The following is a 14,973-nucleotide window of genomic DNA, read 5'->3' as shown; positions in this document are numbered from 1 at the left end:
TTGAGGCTCCCCCCTGCCTCACTGTCACTCGCCTCCCTCTCCAAGTCACTTGCTTCACCATTGGCTATCTTTCCACTTTCCACCTGGCCTGTCTTTCCAGTATCTTTAAAAGCTAGTTTCAGTTTCCTCCAGCTGTCTTCTCCATCCTCCTCACTGCTTCCACTCTGCCTTTTGCCACCCTTCCACTGGGTCCTGTCCTTGCTATTCCTCTGCACTCGGGGCTCTTCATCTCCACTGTTATCCCCGCTGTCTGCTGCTGCTTTTTCCTCTTCCTTTCTGTCCCCCCGGTCTCCCAGCAGTTTCGCCTTGCTTTTCTGCTTACTGCTCCTCTCCTCCCAAGCTGACTTTTTCCCTCTTTTGCTCCGGGCTCTAGATTTTCTATCCTCCTCCTCTTCCTCTCTGTTCTCTTTCTTCTTGGCTAGGGTCTCCTCCTCCTTACTCTCATTTTCACTATCCTGGTATCTTGTAGCTCCTTTGTTTCCCATTCTCTGGGCAGAATCCTCCTCACTGCCCTCACTCTCCACTGCGGCCTGCTTCCTACTGGCTGAGGTCTTGCAAGGTACCTGCTTATTCTTTGTCACAGGTTTCCTCTTAGTTCTGCCTTTGAACTCCATTTCTACCTCCTTTTCCTTTTCTCCATCTTCCTCTTCCTCACTACTCTCTTCCTTGCAGACCTTACTTGTTTTAGCAGTGCCCCCCTCCTTACTGCTCTCCTTCACCACCTCCTTCTCTAATACAATCTTTGCAGCCAGGTCCCTCTGCTGTTCTTCCTCATGGCTGTTCTCAATTGCATTCTTTGAGGCTGGCTTTGGACTTTCTGCCACCGGACTGACTGCTGCTACCACCATCCCATTCTTTGCTCGGGGGCTGAAGCAGTCTGGACTGGAGGCTGCAGAGGTGGGCTCTGGAATGTGAAGAGAAGAGAAGGTTGAGACAGGTTCCTTCTGTCCCTTCTCCCTCCACTTCGGATAGATTGCCTTGAATCCTGCGCTGACGATGGGAAGCACAGCAGGAAACAGGGCCATCAGTCCACCCTGTTCCTGACTCACTGGCCTCACACCCTCATCCAGTGCCTTGGAACATCATAATACATGCACAATAAATACGTTTTGAATGAACCGACTACGCAGAAGGCACTAACCTGACTCCGAATTGAAACGGAACCTTTTTCTCTCTGGATCACTGCAGGGGGTTGGAGGCCTCTTTGCCTTTTTGGCAAGACCTAGACTTTCTTCCCTGGCACTGGCTTTATTCACCTGTGTGTGCGCACATCAAGAGAGCAAAATAGGTATTAAGGTGGCGTGCCCCACCCCCTCTCAGGCCCCTACTTTTCGACAACGAACCCCGCTTCCCGTGGCCTAGGCTCGCGCCCACACCTGCATCTTCAGCAGCTGCTCCTCCACGAGCCGCTTCAGCGCCTGCCTCTCCTCGGGTTCTAGGTGGTCGCGGCCTGCGTAAGCCAAGAAGTGCCGCCGCACGGTGGAGTGCGTGAGCGTGCTGCAGAGACATGTGTCAAGGCGGAGTCCCCATCCCACCCCTGCCCTTTCCAACCCCAACCTCCAGTGCACCTGAGGTCCGGGCAGCCTCGGAAGAAACTACGGGTGAACTCCCGCATCTCATCCTCCCGCGCCATTTTGCTCCACCTGGGATTGACGGCTCCCGCCTTTTTTTCTTCTCGGCCGCCGTCTGCGCTTTGACAGGAGCTTGCGCACGCGCGGTGTCGGAGGGACCGTTGGGTATCGGTGGCGGGCCGCTTCTACTGAGAACTTTGCCCAACAAAACCTGCTTTCCCCGGCAGTTAGAGGGTCTCGCGGTTCCTTCCTTTTCTTAGAACGAATTATTTTTAAAGTTCTCGTTAGAAACCGATTCCGCGCCCGCAACCTTTGGGTGTAACGTACTCAACCCGCGACGGTGCCCCCGCCGGTCACGGGCCAGCAAAGCCACTGTGGTTTCGAAAGACAGAAGAAGAAGGACATCTTTGTCTGAAGACTAGGAATCCCTAGGGGAAAGTCTTCTGTCTTCCAATTGCTGAACACGTTTAGAAAGGGAGCCCTCCACTATCCGCCATCTTTGTGACGTCATCGCGTCCCTGCGACGCCATCTTCAGCGTAACCTCTCGAAGCAACGTTCCTTTCCCGGTATTCCCGGAGAGGACCGATCCCTGGTTGCGATCCCTGGGGCGCGAAGTACGCCGGGAGTTGTAGTCCCAGCGGACAGCCTCACCCAGTCTCCGGAAGTGGAGGCGTGAGAGGCCGGGCTGGGCTGGCTTGGGGTATCTGGAAAGCCCGACTAGTGTGGGGCGCTCCTCCCGGGGCCAGTCATGAACGGGCCGGCGGACAGTGAAGTGGACTACAAGAAGAAATACCGGAACCTGAAGCGGAAACTAAAGTTCCTCATCTACGTGAGTGTTGGGGTAGGGAGGTTGTCGGGGATGAGGTCTGGCGCTGGTAGGACCTCAGTTTACCCACGGGTAAAAGGAGTTGGGGCGAGCTGTCGCCGGGTTCCGGGCTCCTTTACGAACCGCCATTGGTTCAGCGCGCACCTTGACTGTGGTACAGGAGCACGAGTGCTTCCAGGAGGAACTAAGGAAGGCACAGAGGAAATTGCTGAAGGTGTCCCGAGACAAAAGGTGAGACGTGATGCTCCGGGAGAGAAGGGAGGCCTGCGGGTGATGTGGCTCCTGTGGATACATTCGGACCCCGTCCTGTAATGGGGTCACAAATGCATGTGTTTGTTTGGGGGCTGTTGCGAGGATCCAGCAGGCCAGCTAGAAGGGACAAGGGCCCAGGAGAACATTGATGAGGTGGAGATAAACGCTCTTATTCCCGCTTTTTGTCTCAGTTTCCTCCTAGACCGACTTCTGCAGTACGAAAATGTGGATGAAGACTCTTCTGGTGAGCAAGGTCATGAAAAATTGGTGGAGGACATGGTTCCTGGCACTTAAGCAAGCTTCCTGGGCCCCTCCTTTTAGACTGTGGAGGCTAATACAGCTTCCAGTGATTCTCAAGCCTAGTTGCTTACCCTCCACCTCTACTGTTTATTCACTCAAGTATTTATTGAACATACACTGTGTTTCAGGCACTTTATTTTACACAGTGGATACAGTGGTAACCAAGGTAGACAAAGTCTTTTGTATTCTGGGGGAGGGGTAATAAGTAAGCAAGATGTTAGACTTTCAGATTTAAAAGGAATAAAATCAGGGTTATATGATAGTGATTGGAATAGAGCAGAGGTTGACAAACTTTTTCTGTAAGGAAGCAGATAACAAATATATTAGGTTTTGAAGAACATGCAGTCTGTCACAACTACACAGTTCTGTTGTAATTCAGAAGCAGCCACAGGTAATATGTAAATAAATGAATATGGCTGTGTCTCAATAAAACTTTATTTTGGACACTGAAATTTGAATTTCATGTAATTTCCACATGTCATGAAATATTTTTCTTTTCATTTTTTTCTTCAACCGTTTAAAAATATAAAAGCCATTCTTAGTTTGCAGACCATACAAAAGTAGATGGCAGGCCATGTCTCAATAGAATGCCCAAGAAAGACCATTTTCAGGGATAGTATTTGAGCTGGGACCTAGATGAGAAGAGCTGAAGATAACGAGTGAGAGATTTCCAGGCCAAGGGAATGACAAATGCAGGTACTCCAAGGCAAGAACAGACTAGGTTGTCTGAAGAGCAGAAAGGCTTTATAAAGCAATGCTTTCACACTTTTTTTGAGCACTATTTACAATCAATATGTTTTACATTGTGACCAATTCCCCATTTCCATACTTTAAAACAAAATTTAACAAAACATTAAGACCATTATAAACAATTTTTTCTTATACTTTTTAGGCTGCTTTTTTCTGGTTGCAAACCAATGCATTGACTTCATGACCTAGTGTGTTTGAGACCCACAGTTTGAAAAAGCCCTAAGATTGGCATTTGTGCCCCTGTTCCAAGGTGGGGGCCCTCATAAGCCATGTTACATACACTCACCACTCTCTGTGGCACCTTTAAACATTGATCTAAAGCAGAGTCAGCTAGCCAGGCTGCTTGTTTTTGTAAATAATGTTTTATTGGAATGCACAACACTCATTCATTTATGTATTATAGGAGGACAAGTAGATGATAGATGAGGTCAGAGAAATAGATAGGAGCCAGCTCGTGTAGGTCATGGCAAAATGTTTGGCTTTTATTCTGGCTTATCATTGCCTGCCTCTTCCTTCCGTGAGGTCTCCAGTTAACTTCTGGAGGACTCAGGATCCCACTCTGACCATGAATATGTTGGTTCTCTCATGCCTCCTATAGGTCCCAGCTCAAACACTATCCCTGAAAATGGCCTTTCTTGAGCATTCTATTGAGACATGGCCTATAGAGGCATGAGAGAACCGACATATTCATGGTCAGAGTGGGATAAATCTGAGGAGCAAGAGCCAGCAATGTAAGCTACCGCTTATATCCTGGAGAAGCCCACAGTCTGGTCACGGAGACACCCACATATGATAACCGCTTAGCACGGTATAAGGGGAGCCATGACAAGTGAGAGAAAGTATGGAAGAGCCAGCAATTAACTGGGCCTGAGGGATTCTGGAAGAATTCTCAGGTGGCATTTAATTTGCTTCTTTTTTCTTTTTCAATTATAGTTGATGTACAATATTTTATTAGTTTCCGGTATACAACATAGTGATTAGACGTTTATGTTCATTCGCTTCTTAAAGAATCTGAGCTGAAAAACAGAAAGGCACATATCACATGTTGCAGTTATTTGCTAAATGAGTGATGGGCTTTCTACGTGGAGGCAGATCTGAGAAATAGATTTCGTTTCTGAGGAAATTGATTGGCATGATGTGATCAGTACAGTTTGGAAGACCACCAAGGTTGAGGCCACACTGAGAAGCATTTTGAATGCTCACAGGCCGTGGGGGACGTCATCAGGAAGGTTATGATCAGGTTTATGTTTTAGGTCATTCTGGAGTTACAGGAGAGGTGAGACTGCTTAGTTGATTTTGACATAGTGGTGGCTTGACCTTGTGGCATTTGCAATGGGGGGTAGTGGATAAAGGTAGGAGAGATTTGAGGGGTAGATTAACAGGACCCTGGATATTGGGAGTGGAGCAGAGGCAGGAGCCGAAGGCAGCTTAGAGCTGAAGAAGGAGAGAGTGGTGTGAAATGGTCAAGGAGTCAGAGATCTGAGTTCAAGTCCAGCCCCACACCTTACTCTCAACCTCAGTGACGTCATCTGGAAAGTGGAGGTGAGGCCCTTACCTTCCTCCCTGTATGGTTATGAAGACAAGGAAAGGCAGTGAATGTAAAGTGTCTAGTCAGAACCTGGCAAGTAATAAGTGCTTGGCAAATTTCTTACCATGGAGGAGCGTGGGTAGGAAGTTGATTGTAAAGGACATTCTAAGAAACTGGGGAATTTGTGGGTTCCCCAGAATAACATGTGCATGCCAGATAGGGAGTCAGATTCCCTGGAGCCCTTTCAGAGTTAAGAGTATATCCCTGAGGTAGACAAGAACACCTCACCCCACCCTTCACTGACCAACCTTCCCCCACAGACTCAGATGCCACTGCATCTTCAGATAACAGCGAGACAGAGGGTACACCCAAGTTATCGGACACGCCATCCTCCAAGAGGTGAGAAGAAGCCATCATTCTTCTCTGGGGATGAGGGATAAGGGGGCATCTGGGCCTTCTAGCTGCCTCTGACCTCCTCCCCTGTCCTTTTCTCCAGGAAGAGAAGCCCTCCGCTTGGGGGCACCCCCTCCCCTTCCAGCCTCTCCCTGCCTCCTTCAACAGGGTTTCCCCTTCAGGCCTCCGGGGCCCCCTCCCCATACCTGAGTTCGGTGAGTTGGGGTAAAGGGTGGGAAGTGGTAACAAAGATGCCTGGGAATAAGGTGGGCATCATTTGGGCAGAGGGGCCAGGCCTCAGAGTGAAGCCGGCCCGGCACTGGGGACATCATTCTGGGTGTGGCCAGCCACCATCCCTTGGAGGGGTGTGAGTTGGGGCTACCCAGTTCCTCTGCTGTAGGAATGGGGGATGGATGTGACTGAGGAGAGCAGACTCCAGGACAAAGTCCTGCTGCTGTCCCATCCCCTTCTGTTCTCAGAAGCCACACTCATCACCATCTCTTGTTTTTCCATTCTTCCTCCTATTTGCACTTCTTCCCTTCACCTCCCACCCAATCATTTCATTTCCCATCTCCATCCCGCCACTCCTGCCTGCAGCTGGCTTCCCCCCCCTACCCCCCATTCCCTTCTGACTACCTGGCCCTGCAGCTGCCCGAGCCCAGCCCCCTGAGGCCCAAGCGGGAGAAACGGCCCCGCCTGCCCCGGAAACTCAAGGTACCCTGATTTGGGGACATTAGGGAGGGGCCAAAATGGCAGAAGGACAGCCATTTGAGGGAGGTTCAAGACAGGGGCTGGGGGCTCAGCCCAGGTCTAGGTACTGAGGGTTGGGTCAGAGAAGTCTTGGCTCACAGGTTTTATGTGGAGATAAATCAGGGACAGGACCAGCCTTGGGGGACTCATAGTGAAGACACCTATGAGCCTGCCCTTACACTGCTGCAGTGTGGCTGTCAGGCCAGGATCATTTTCACAGATGTTCTGTGATGCCAGGCACTTCCAGATGAGGGGTGGATCTGTGGAATCTAAAATCAAGTCAAGGCTGTACCAGCTGAAACCACAGGACCTCAAACAGGGCTCTTTGACCCTCTGGGTCTCAGATTTTGTATCTGTAAAGTAAGCGATCAAACTACATGTAATCAGCAAGTGTTTATAGAATGTTTGCTATGTACCAGGCACTGTCCTAGGTGCTGCAACTGCAGTAGTGAACAGAACAAATCTCTGCCTTTGTGGAGCTCATGTTCTAGCAAGATAGGCAGAAGGTAAACAAGATAAATAGTACCAGTGCAGAAAAATAGAGTCAGGTAAAGAGGATGAGAAGCACCAGAGTGGATGGGGGCCGATTCTTTTGGTTGGGTGGTCTGGGATGTTATTTGGTCAGAGACTTAAAGGAAATGGGAACAAGCCATGTGGCTCTCTGGGGAAGTGTTTTAGTCAGGAAGGACAGCCAGTGCAAAGGCCCAGGTTGGAGGAAGGGGAAGTTGGCTTGTTCGAGAGGAGGAGGCCAGTGTGACAGGAGGAAAATGAGAGGGAGAGAATGATCAGAGAGGCGGTCAGAGAAGTAACTGAGGGACAGGAATGCATAGGACCTTATAAGCGTGGTAAAGACTTTGGCTTGTACTATGAATGAATGGAGGAGTTGTTGGAGAGATTAGGAAATCCAGTCTGATTTACATTTTAACAAAATTGCTGTTGGGTCAGGATGAAAGTAGGGGGACCAGAGAGAAGTCTACTGCAGTAAACCAAGTAGCAGTTGAGGATGAAAAGTGAAGAACGAGCCACAGGAAGACCAGTGTGGGCTGCGAGGAAGAAGAGAAGTCAAGGATGACTCCAGGGTTGTTGGCCTGAGCAACTGAAGTGAGGACTGGGAGGAGCAGGTTTTGGGGATAAGGTGAGGACTTTGCTTTTGGGATGTTGAGATGCTGTCTGGAAATGCCAATGAGACAACTGGATAACGGGAGCCTGGGGCTCATGGAGTGTGTCCTTCGATGTTGAGAGATGAGGACACAGAAGGCACAATGCCCTTCTGGCTCTGAATCACAATGGAATAGGGATTGAACTGGACAGCTCTCAAGTTGAGTGGACTATAGACTTAAGGCTTGAGGCAGAAGTGAAATGGGAGGCCATGTTTATGCTGGTTAGGAGTGTGGGTTCTAGAGTTCATATCCCGGCTCTGCCACTACTCCCCGTGTGACCTTGGCCCTTAAGCCTGAAAAATGGGTAGGTAATGGGTGATATACTGACCCTTCGCTCTGCTTAGCAGGGTTTTTGCTTCTGGCTTGTAGAGTAGGATGGTGGAGATGGCAAGCATCAGTGTAGCCTGGAGCAGATGGGCAGAGGTGTGGTGTGGCATGGTCATGGCAGTTAGAGGCTTTCTGAGGTGTGGTCCTAAAGTAGAGGAGTATCAGGAAGCTAAGTTCTGGACATACAGGAGAGAAAATGTTGGTTGGGGGAGAGGCCGAAATCAACTGCTGTGTTTGGAGAAGGGGCTAAACCAGGGAAGGACTCAAAGAAGATGTAACATTTGAGCCCAGGATAAGTGAGATTTGGATATTCCAGGCTGAGGCAAAAGTGTTATTTGGGCTGCAGCAGGAGTGTGTTACGGCAGAACGGTCTATGGCCATACCACCCTGAACGTGCCTGATCCCGTCAGATCTTGGAAGCTTGGATTAGTACTTGGAGGGAGACCACCTAGGAAGACCAGGTGCTGTAGGTGTTAAAAAAGAGAGAGAGAGAGAGACGACATTGGAAAGAAAGACATTGGGATCATAGAAGGCCTTGACACTCAGAGTCAGGAGGAGCTGTAAAGGGAGTAGGGGGTCATTGAAGTTTCTGGGTGACTTTGGTGTGAGGAGACAGGAGGTAGCAAGTCTGAGGCGAGGAGGGAAAGCTGTGAGACTGCAGCAGCTCAGTGAAGAGCCTGGGCCTAAGTAGACTTAGCTGGGTTTGAATCCCAACTCTTCTGTGTGACCTTGGGCTTGTCATTGAACTCTGAGCCTCAGCTTTCTTCTTTGTTCATGGGATCACTGTGAGAATAAAATTGAATTGAAGGAGAGAAAACACTTAGCCCAGTGCCTGGTTCCTAGTAAGCCATAGATAAACATTAGCTGCTTTTGGTCACCTGAGGGGGTCATTGAGTACATCCATGCAGGTTTAGGACATGAGGGCTAGGGTGGGGATCAGGAGGTGGTCGCCAGAGGATGGGGACAGTCTTATCCCACTGTCCTTTTCAGTTATGCATGTGTGTCTGCTCCTATGTATACACATGGGTGCCTGGTACTGGGTGCAAAGGTGCTGTTCAGAGCTGGGCATCCTGTCTGTCATCAGTTCTAGCAGAATGCTATACTCAGAGGTGCTGACCCTGAGGAACAGCAGTGAGGGTGGGGGCTCCTTGAGAAGCAGCAAGTAGCCCATAAGGGCCAAATGAGTGAAAGCAATCAGAAGGGCCACTCTGAAGACCACACACAGGCGTTTCATGCCAGCCCCACCGAGGGCCAGATTGGACACTGCCTTGTGGGGACCTAGCAGGCTCAGTTTTCTCCTCTGACCCAGGATCTCCTCCCAGAGTGGTCAGAGCAGAGATCATTAATGAAAATTACCATTAGTAAGTGCTCAGTTTGTGCCCACAGGCAAAGCGTGAGGCCCACAGCGTGAGCTCTCTCTAGGGAAGTTTGTAAGGATGTGGCAGGGATGGGGCTGGAGGTTTGGGCAGGACAGAGGCCACTTCCCAGCCTCAGAGGACAAAGCAGGGCTTTTGACAAATAGAAAAGGATATTTCAGGTGGAGGGACTCGCCTGTTCTCAGGCACGCATCTCAGGACTGCCTGCCCCCAAAGCAGCAAGGAGCCTGAGGCCCTCAAGTGGAGGAATGACACGCTTAGGTTTGTGTTTTAGAGAGCTCACTCTGGCTGCAGTGTGGAGGAGGAGCTGGATCTGGGAGAGGCTGAAGGCAGGGAGTCCAGTTAGGAGGCTGGTACCGTAGTCCAGGTGAGCTGAGAGGAGGGCCTGGCCTTGGCCAGTGGCTGTGGGGATCCCAAGGAGGGGCCCATCCCAGATATAAGAAGCCTCACATGGCGGGGGGTGAAGACCTAGGACACCCTCCACTGAACCAGTGAGTCCCACAGTAGGAGGGAGAGGAGGCCAGTAGTGGCAAGTGGTATCTGAGACGCCCAGAGGCGAGCAGGCAGGCAGGCAGGCACTCCAGGCTGACTGGCCCTAACTGCCATCACAGGATCTGCCAAAGTGCCTCCCTGGTGAGAGCAGGGCCCAGCCTTTCCCTCCTGGTTTCCTATAAGCGCCCCCCACCTACCCACCCACACCACCCTCATCATCGCCTCCATCACTGCCCCTCACCCCCAGGCACTTACTGGTTTGAGACTCAAGAGACCGAGGTGGGGCCAGCCACCTGAATCCAGCGTGGCTGGCCCAGCTGCGTCCACTACCCCTTGAATGAGCCTTTGCCCCTTCCCCATCCCCAAGAACTGCCTCGAGGGGTAGTGCCACCCTCCTGGAGGTCTCAGTCCTTCCTGACAAGCCCTCCCTGTGTTTCTTTCCTTCCTCCTCCACCCCCACTACAGATGTCGGTGGGACCCCCCGACTGCCCTGTGGGAGGGCCGCTGACCTTTCCTGGCCGGGGTTCTGGGGCTGGGGTGGGGGCAGCCCTGGCCCCACTGCCCCCCCCCAAGATGCCCCCACCCACGATCCTGAGCGCAGTTCCTCGGCAGATGTTCAGCGATGCAGGCAGCGGGGATGATGCCCTGGATGGGGATGATGACCTGGTGATCGACATCCCAGAGTGACCCTTCTGCCCAAGCCCCTGCCCAGCGCCCTGTGTCAGCACACATGAGCTCCCAGCTTCCGCAGAGACTTTTATTAATGCCCAGTTGCCATGCTGCGGCCACTGACACAATCAGAAGAGGCGTAAACATGCACAGATGTCCCCTGGAAAGTGGGCCCCTCACCAAGGAGGGCAGGGGCCTGCCCTCACATCTCGGCCCCATCCAGGGGACAGTTATTTAAATGAGTGGTGGGAGCATCTGTCACCTCTCAGAGAGGCAGAGACCCTGCTGTGCCCACCTCCCCCCCCACTGTTTAAAAGGGCAGCTGTACAGGGCTAGGTGTTTCTGTTTTTAAACGAAGATTCTGTATTAAAGGAGTGGCTCTTTTTTGTTTTTTTATCCTTTTCCTGTTTGGAAACTTTCTCCTCCTCCGAACTCCCCCTAATCCGACCTCCTCCCTGTAGGTGGAGGGGACGGGGCAGCCTGGAGAGGCAGGAGAGAGGAGCAGCAGCTGGGGAGCCTTGGGGGAGGGGGCGCTGGTAGGACTCCCCCTGCAGGTGTGCACAGGATGGGTGGTTTGCATATTTGCATGTAGCAAGTCAGGCAAGAGGAAGTTTGCATATGTGAACATAGATCTCCACAGTCCCTCACAAGACGGACCCACAGTCACAGAAACTCTCACGAAATAAGACAGGTAGTGCAGGGCGGGGCGGGGCATCCACCCCGTGTAAACGTGCAACACACTCGTGCGAATGTTGGGTACTGGACCCGGTCCCGGGGGGCCTGTGATGAGCCGCTGCTGTCCCTACTCAGGCTGAAGGCAGAGCCCCGGCTGCAGGGGGCAGCTCACTGGTCAGGGTGTGCCAGCGCTCCAGGGCTGTGTCTGGCTGCTGCAGACAGTCACCCCAGTGCTTCCGGGCCTCTCCCCGGGCACCTGGCCCCAGGGAAACGCCACCTGGGGAGCAGTAGAGGCAAAATCAGGGCCCAGCTCACTGCCAGTGTACCCTCCATCGGTGCCACCCAGCGGGCTTCTCCCTCACCAATGAAGTCGTTGGATTTGCCAATGTCGTAGTCCCAGACTGTGACTTCCAGAGTCTTGGTGGCCAGAGCGGAGAGCTCCATCTCATAGAAGAACTCCTGGGACAGGGCAAGCCTCACCTTCCATGAGGCGCTGCCCCCCAGCCCCCAATCCCCACTCTCCCTCGATTTATGATTCTTGCCATGTTTACCTCATTAAATTCCGGGTTGAGGGTCTTCTTCTTTACACCTGTTTTATGCTTGGATTTCTTATCTACGTCAGGCCTCAGGTACCTGCCAAGGAGGCGGGGTGGGGGTGGGGGAGTGTGGTGGGCAGGGACAAGCCGGCTGGAGGAGGATGGGGCAGGGTCCCTGGGAGGGGGGCATCAGGGCAGGGCGAGAGCTCACGTCTTGACATAGGGGTCAGAGTAGCCATTGACGTCCATGGCAGCTAGGTGGGCACAGCGCACGATGCCCACCAGCAGCCCCCGGCGCAGCGAGCTATAGCTGAGGTTCCGCAGGATGCGCCCACGCTCCTCCAGCAGCCCAGGCCCCTGCTCTGCCTGCTCCAGCTTCAGGGCAGACACAAAGGTCAGCATGTATCCTCACCACTTCCCACCCAGACTGGTCCCTTGAGCTGCCTCACCTCCTTCAGGTAACAGGAGATGCCCCTCAGTGCTGCCGACATGGAAGAGGGTGAAGCCAGCTGGGGGAGGGGCAAAGAGAAAGTTCTGGAAACCTGGCCTCCCCAGGGCCCTCTCCCCTCGGTCCCCTTCTGCCCCACACGGACCGGGACCTGGCGCTCGAGGCAGATATTAAAATGCTTCTTCTGGGAAGGCTTGAGGCGACGGAGAGGTATGCGGATCTCCCCGATGAACTCGTTGTGGCTCAGCTTGTCCTCATCACACACGGAGATCCTGGCAGGGAACTGCAAGGTCAGGGCCCCTGGGATCCCTGAGCTCCACCCCAGTGTGGGAGCAAGGACCTCCGATGGAACCCTGAGCACCTGAGGCTGGTCCCAGCTCTGCCCTAAATACACCTCACTTGTAAAATGGTCTGTCTCACAGGCTATGTGGTGAACACCAGGTTTGATGCCTGAGAAGGACACTTTGATTTGCCCTGTTCCTCGGCCCCTCTGCAGCTGCCCTGGTTGTCCCTGGTCCATCAGGACCTGCTCAGCTACTTTAGGAAGCCCTCACAAATCTTGGGGACCCTCTCTATCCGTGCCTCTTCTGCATGAAGCAGGGAGCCAGCCTGGGAGAGACTTGTGAGCCCAGAGATTAAGAAATGATTGCTTTTACATGTAATCATCCCCTTTTGCAGCCCCCTGCACTTCCTACTGCTGCGACACTCTTGAGTAGCTGTGTCATGTAAGAGTGTTCAATTTCTAGTTCTGCCACTTACTAGCAACTGTGTGACCTTGGGCAAGTAAACCTCCCTTAAGTCTCAATTCCAATCTATAAAATGGAGATAATGATTACCTATTATGAAGATCAAGTGACATGAAGAAATGTAAAAATGCATAGCCCAGGGCTGGGCACCAATGACCACTCAGTGAGTGAAGCTTCATTCTCTAGCATCTGAAATATGGGGCCAGCCTTTCTGGTTTCTGCCTCTGTCCTCCCCTCCAGCCCACCCTACACCCAACACCAAGGTGATCTCTCTAAAACAGCCCTGACCATGCCCCTGCCCTGATGCAAAGCCTTGAACAAAGGAGAAGTTCTCTCAGGGGCCTAGTTTTGCTGCTGTTCACTTCCCACCAGGGACTACTCTCCCCACAGCTCTACCTCCTGGGATGACGGAGCAAATTTCCTGCCCCTTAAGACTTCACTCTTTAGAGATGTTAGGAGGACATAGGCAACAGAATGGGCAGACTTCTACATAGATCTGACTTAAGTCAGGGGCTCTGAGAAGGGGTATCAGTGACCAGGGAAAGCTTTTAGGAGGAAGCAGAGCCTCAAGTGATAAGTGGAGTTCAGGGTGGCAGAAGGAAAGCTGGGAGAGCTTTCCAGGTAGAAGAGACAATGGGCAAAGATCAGGAGTAATGAGCCTGACCAGCTGGAAGGCGGCAGACCTCTGCTGGAGGAACTGTAGGAGATATTTTGGGAGTAGGAATGACAGGGAAGTATTTTGGCCTGCTGCCCAAGGGGATAGGGAGCTACTGATTGTTCTTGAACACCTGAGAGGGGCTTAAAGGGAGGTAGACCAACCAAAGGAAGTTCTAATGACAGCTGTCCCAGAGGAGGCGCTGAGCTGGAATCCTTGGTTGCAGGGAGCATGGGTCCCTCACCTGAGCACCTTGTGAGTGATGTCGTCATCCGTGATTCCACTGTACATCAGGTCCTCGTTCCACACAGGATTCAGCGTGTTTCTCTGAGTCTTAGTTTTTAGCTTATTGGCCTGAGGTATTGGGACAAAAGTGTTCTCAATATACGCCCCATAGACCCACAGAGGCTGAAAGCAAGAGAAGATTGGAGACAGACCCACAAGTTGGATCAAGCTGGGGGAAAGAGGAAGCTGTTCACCTTGCAGGCTCCAGGCAGCAGGTGCAGCTTGACATAGGGGTCAGCCAGGCCATTGAAATCCATGGGCTTGAGGCCCTGGAGAGGGGGGTAGGGAAGAGGGCTATGAGTTCCCAGCTCTTCCTCCTTCCCCCTGCAGAGTGGATCCTTGGAATGTGGAGAGCAGCAAAAAAAGGGTATTGGGAATGGGGGTGGAGAGAGGAGGGGAAAGGGAAGGGAGGATGTAAACCCACCCCTCCCAGGTGGGAGGCAAACAGGACTGGCGCTCCGGAGGTAAGGAGTGCTCACCTTGGCCCTGAGGATACTACAGTGCAGAGTGCAGGAGGCCTGGTCATAGAGAAGGTCAAACTCCAGTGTGCCCAGAGTGGCTGGAGAAAAGGGAAGAGGTGATGTGTCAGTGTGTAAAGACAGGTGTGTGTGAGAGATGGGTGGGCAGGCCAGCAGTGTGTGCAGACTGTGAAGGTATGAGAGTGTATCTGAGTCTGACAGCCTGTGAGTGTATGTGCGTCTGGGTCCCTCGCTGGGCTGCAACTGGGACTGTGTGGGTGGTTGAGTGTCTCAGCAGAAATATTGAATTTTGAGCTTTGTTGAAGCTATAATCTCCACACTGACTGCAGCTGTGGTGGCAGTGCCTGCTGCCTTCCCCGTGACATGCACACCCAGCAGGCCCCTCCCCTTCCCACAAGCCTGGAGGTCCCCATTAGCACCCTGGGCCCTTCAAGCCCCCACACTCACTGGCATCATCCGAGTCATAGCTGTCCACCTCAGCTCCATCCTCGGGCGTGGTGGCCCCAAGGAGGGCTACAGGGGGGGCCAGGGCCAGGGGGGCCAGATGAGTAGCAGCCTCCCCAAAGCCCCTGCCGCTGCCCCCTTCAGGTCCAGGTCCCCGGCGGGGGAAGTAGTCAGAGATCTGGCGGATAGGCCGGATGGGCCCAGGGCACACGTTGATGGCCATGTGCTCCTGGATGTTGATGGTCATGCGATCACCCCTGCGGCCCCTCATGCAGCACCCTTGGCTGGGGGAGGGAGGTTCGAAAGAGTG

The 14,973-nt window shown here is 52.7% G+C and overlaps 3 protein-coding genes across 8 annotated transcripts in view; 1 reads left to right on the top strand and 2 right to left on the bottom strand.

Moving 5' to 3' along the window:
- Positions 1-2,050, bottom strand: part of HIRIP3 (HIRA interacting protein 3) — a 3,551-nt gene extending 1,501 nt beyond the window's left edge. The window contains exons 1-4 of one of the 4 annotated variants that reach the window (XM_025048314.1): positions 1,569-2,050; positions 1,377-1,497; positions 1,142-1,256; positions 1-904 (exon numbers count right to left, since the gene is read on the bottom strand). The exon at positions 1-904 is cut by the window's left edge and continues 91 nt beyond it. In XM_025048314.1, the coding sequence (XP_024904082.1) occupies positions 1-904; positions 1,142-1,256; positions 1,377-1,497; positions 1,569-1,633 (1,205 nt within the window). In that variant the 5' untranslated portion in view covers positions 1,634-2,050. The remainder of the gene's footprint in view (positions 905-1,141; positions 1,257-1,376; positions 1,498-1,568) is intronic. The other 3 variants (XM_025048315.1, XM_025048316.1, XM_025048317.1) reach the window with 3 other exon arrangements.
- Positions 2,051-2,103: 53 nt separating this feature from the next.
- Positions 2,104-10,783, top strand: INO80E (INO80 complex subunit E). Of its 3 annotated transcripts, XM_015591135.2 has the most exons (8): positions 2,104-2,401; positions 2,559-2,629; positions 2,842-2,894; positions 5,549-5,627; positions 5,725-5,836; positions 6,219-6,335; positions 9,509-9,601; positions 10,192-10,325. In XM_015591135.2, the coding sequence occupies exons 1-7, from the start codon at positions 2,321-2,323 to the stop codon at positions 9,578-9,580; spliced, it is 585 nt and encodes a 194-aa protein (XP_015446621.1). In that variant the 5' UTR covers positions 2,104-2,320; the 3' UTR covers positions 9,581-9,601; positions 10,192-10,325. The 3 variants fall into 3 exon arrangements, with proteins under 3 accessions (XP_015446621.1, XP_024904086.1, XP_006914152.1); XM_025048318.1 differs by lacking the exon at positions 9,509-9,601 and having other exon boundaries at positions 6,270-6,335; positions 10,192-10,783; XM_006914090.3 differs by lacking the exon at positions 9,509-9,601 and having other exon boundaries at positions 10,192-10,783.
- DOC2A (double C2 domain alpha) overlaps positions 10,470-14,973 on the bottom strand; it is a 5,744-nt gene continuing 1,240 nt past the window's right edge. The window contains exons 3-12 of the mRNA XM_006914091.3: positions 14,667-14,947; positions 14,220-14,299; positions 13,935-14,009; positions 13,700-13,809; positions 12,200-12,326; positions 12,056-12,115; positions 11,818-11,981; positions 11,622-11,703; positions 11,433-11,529; positions 10,470-11,347 (exon numbers count right to left, since the gene is read on the bottom strand). Of these exons, the coding sequence (XP_006914153.2) occupies positions 11,202-11,347; positions 11,433-11,529; positions 11,622-11,703; positions 11,818-11,981; positions 12,056-12,115; positions 12,200-12,326; positions 13,700-13,809; positions 13,935-14,009; positions 14,220-14,299; positions 14,667-14,947 (1,222 nt within the window). The 3' untranslated portion in view covers positions 10,470-11,201. The remainder of the gene's footprint in view (positions 11,348-11,432; positions 11,530-11,621; positions 11,704-11,817; positions 11,982-12,055; positions 12,116-12,199; positions 12,327-13,699; positions 13,810-13,934; positions 14,010-14,219; positions 14,300-14,666; positions 14,948-14,973) is intronic.

This window comes from Pteropus alecto, unplaced genomic scaffold, assembly GCF_000325575.1.
Source record: "Pteropus alecto unplaced genomic scaffold, ASM32557v1 scaffold44, whole genome shotgun sequence".
Taxonomy (NCBI): Eukaryota; Metazoa; Chordata; class Mammalia; order Chiroptera; family Pteropodidae; genus Pteropus; species Pteropus alecto.
This window is presented reverse-complemented; position numbering and strand designations above follow the sequence as displayed.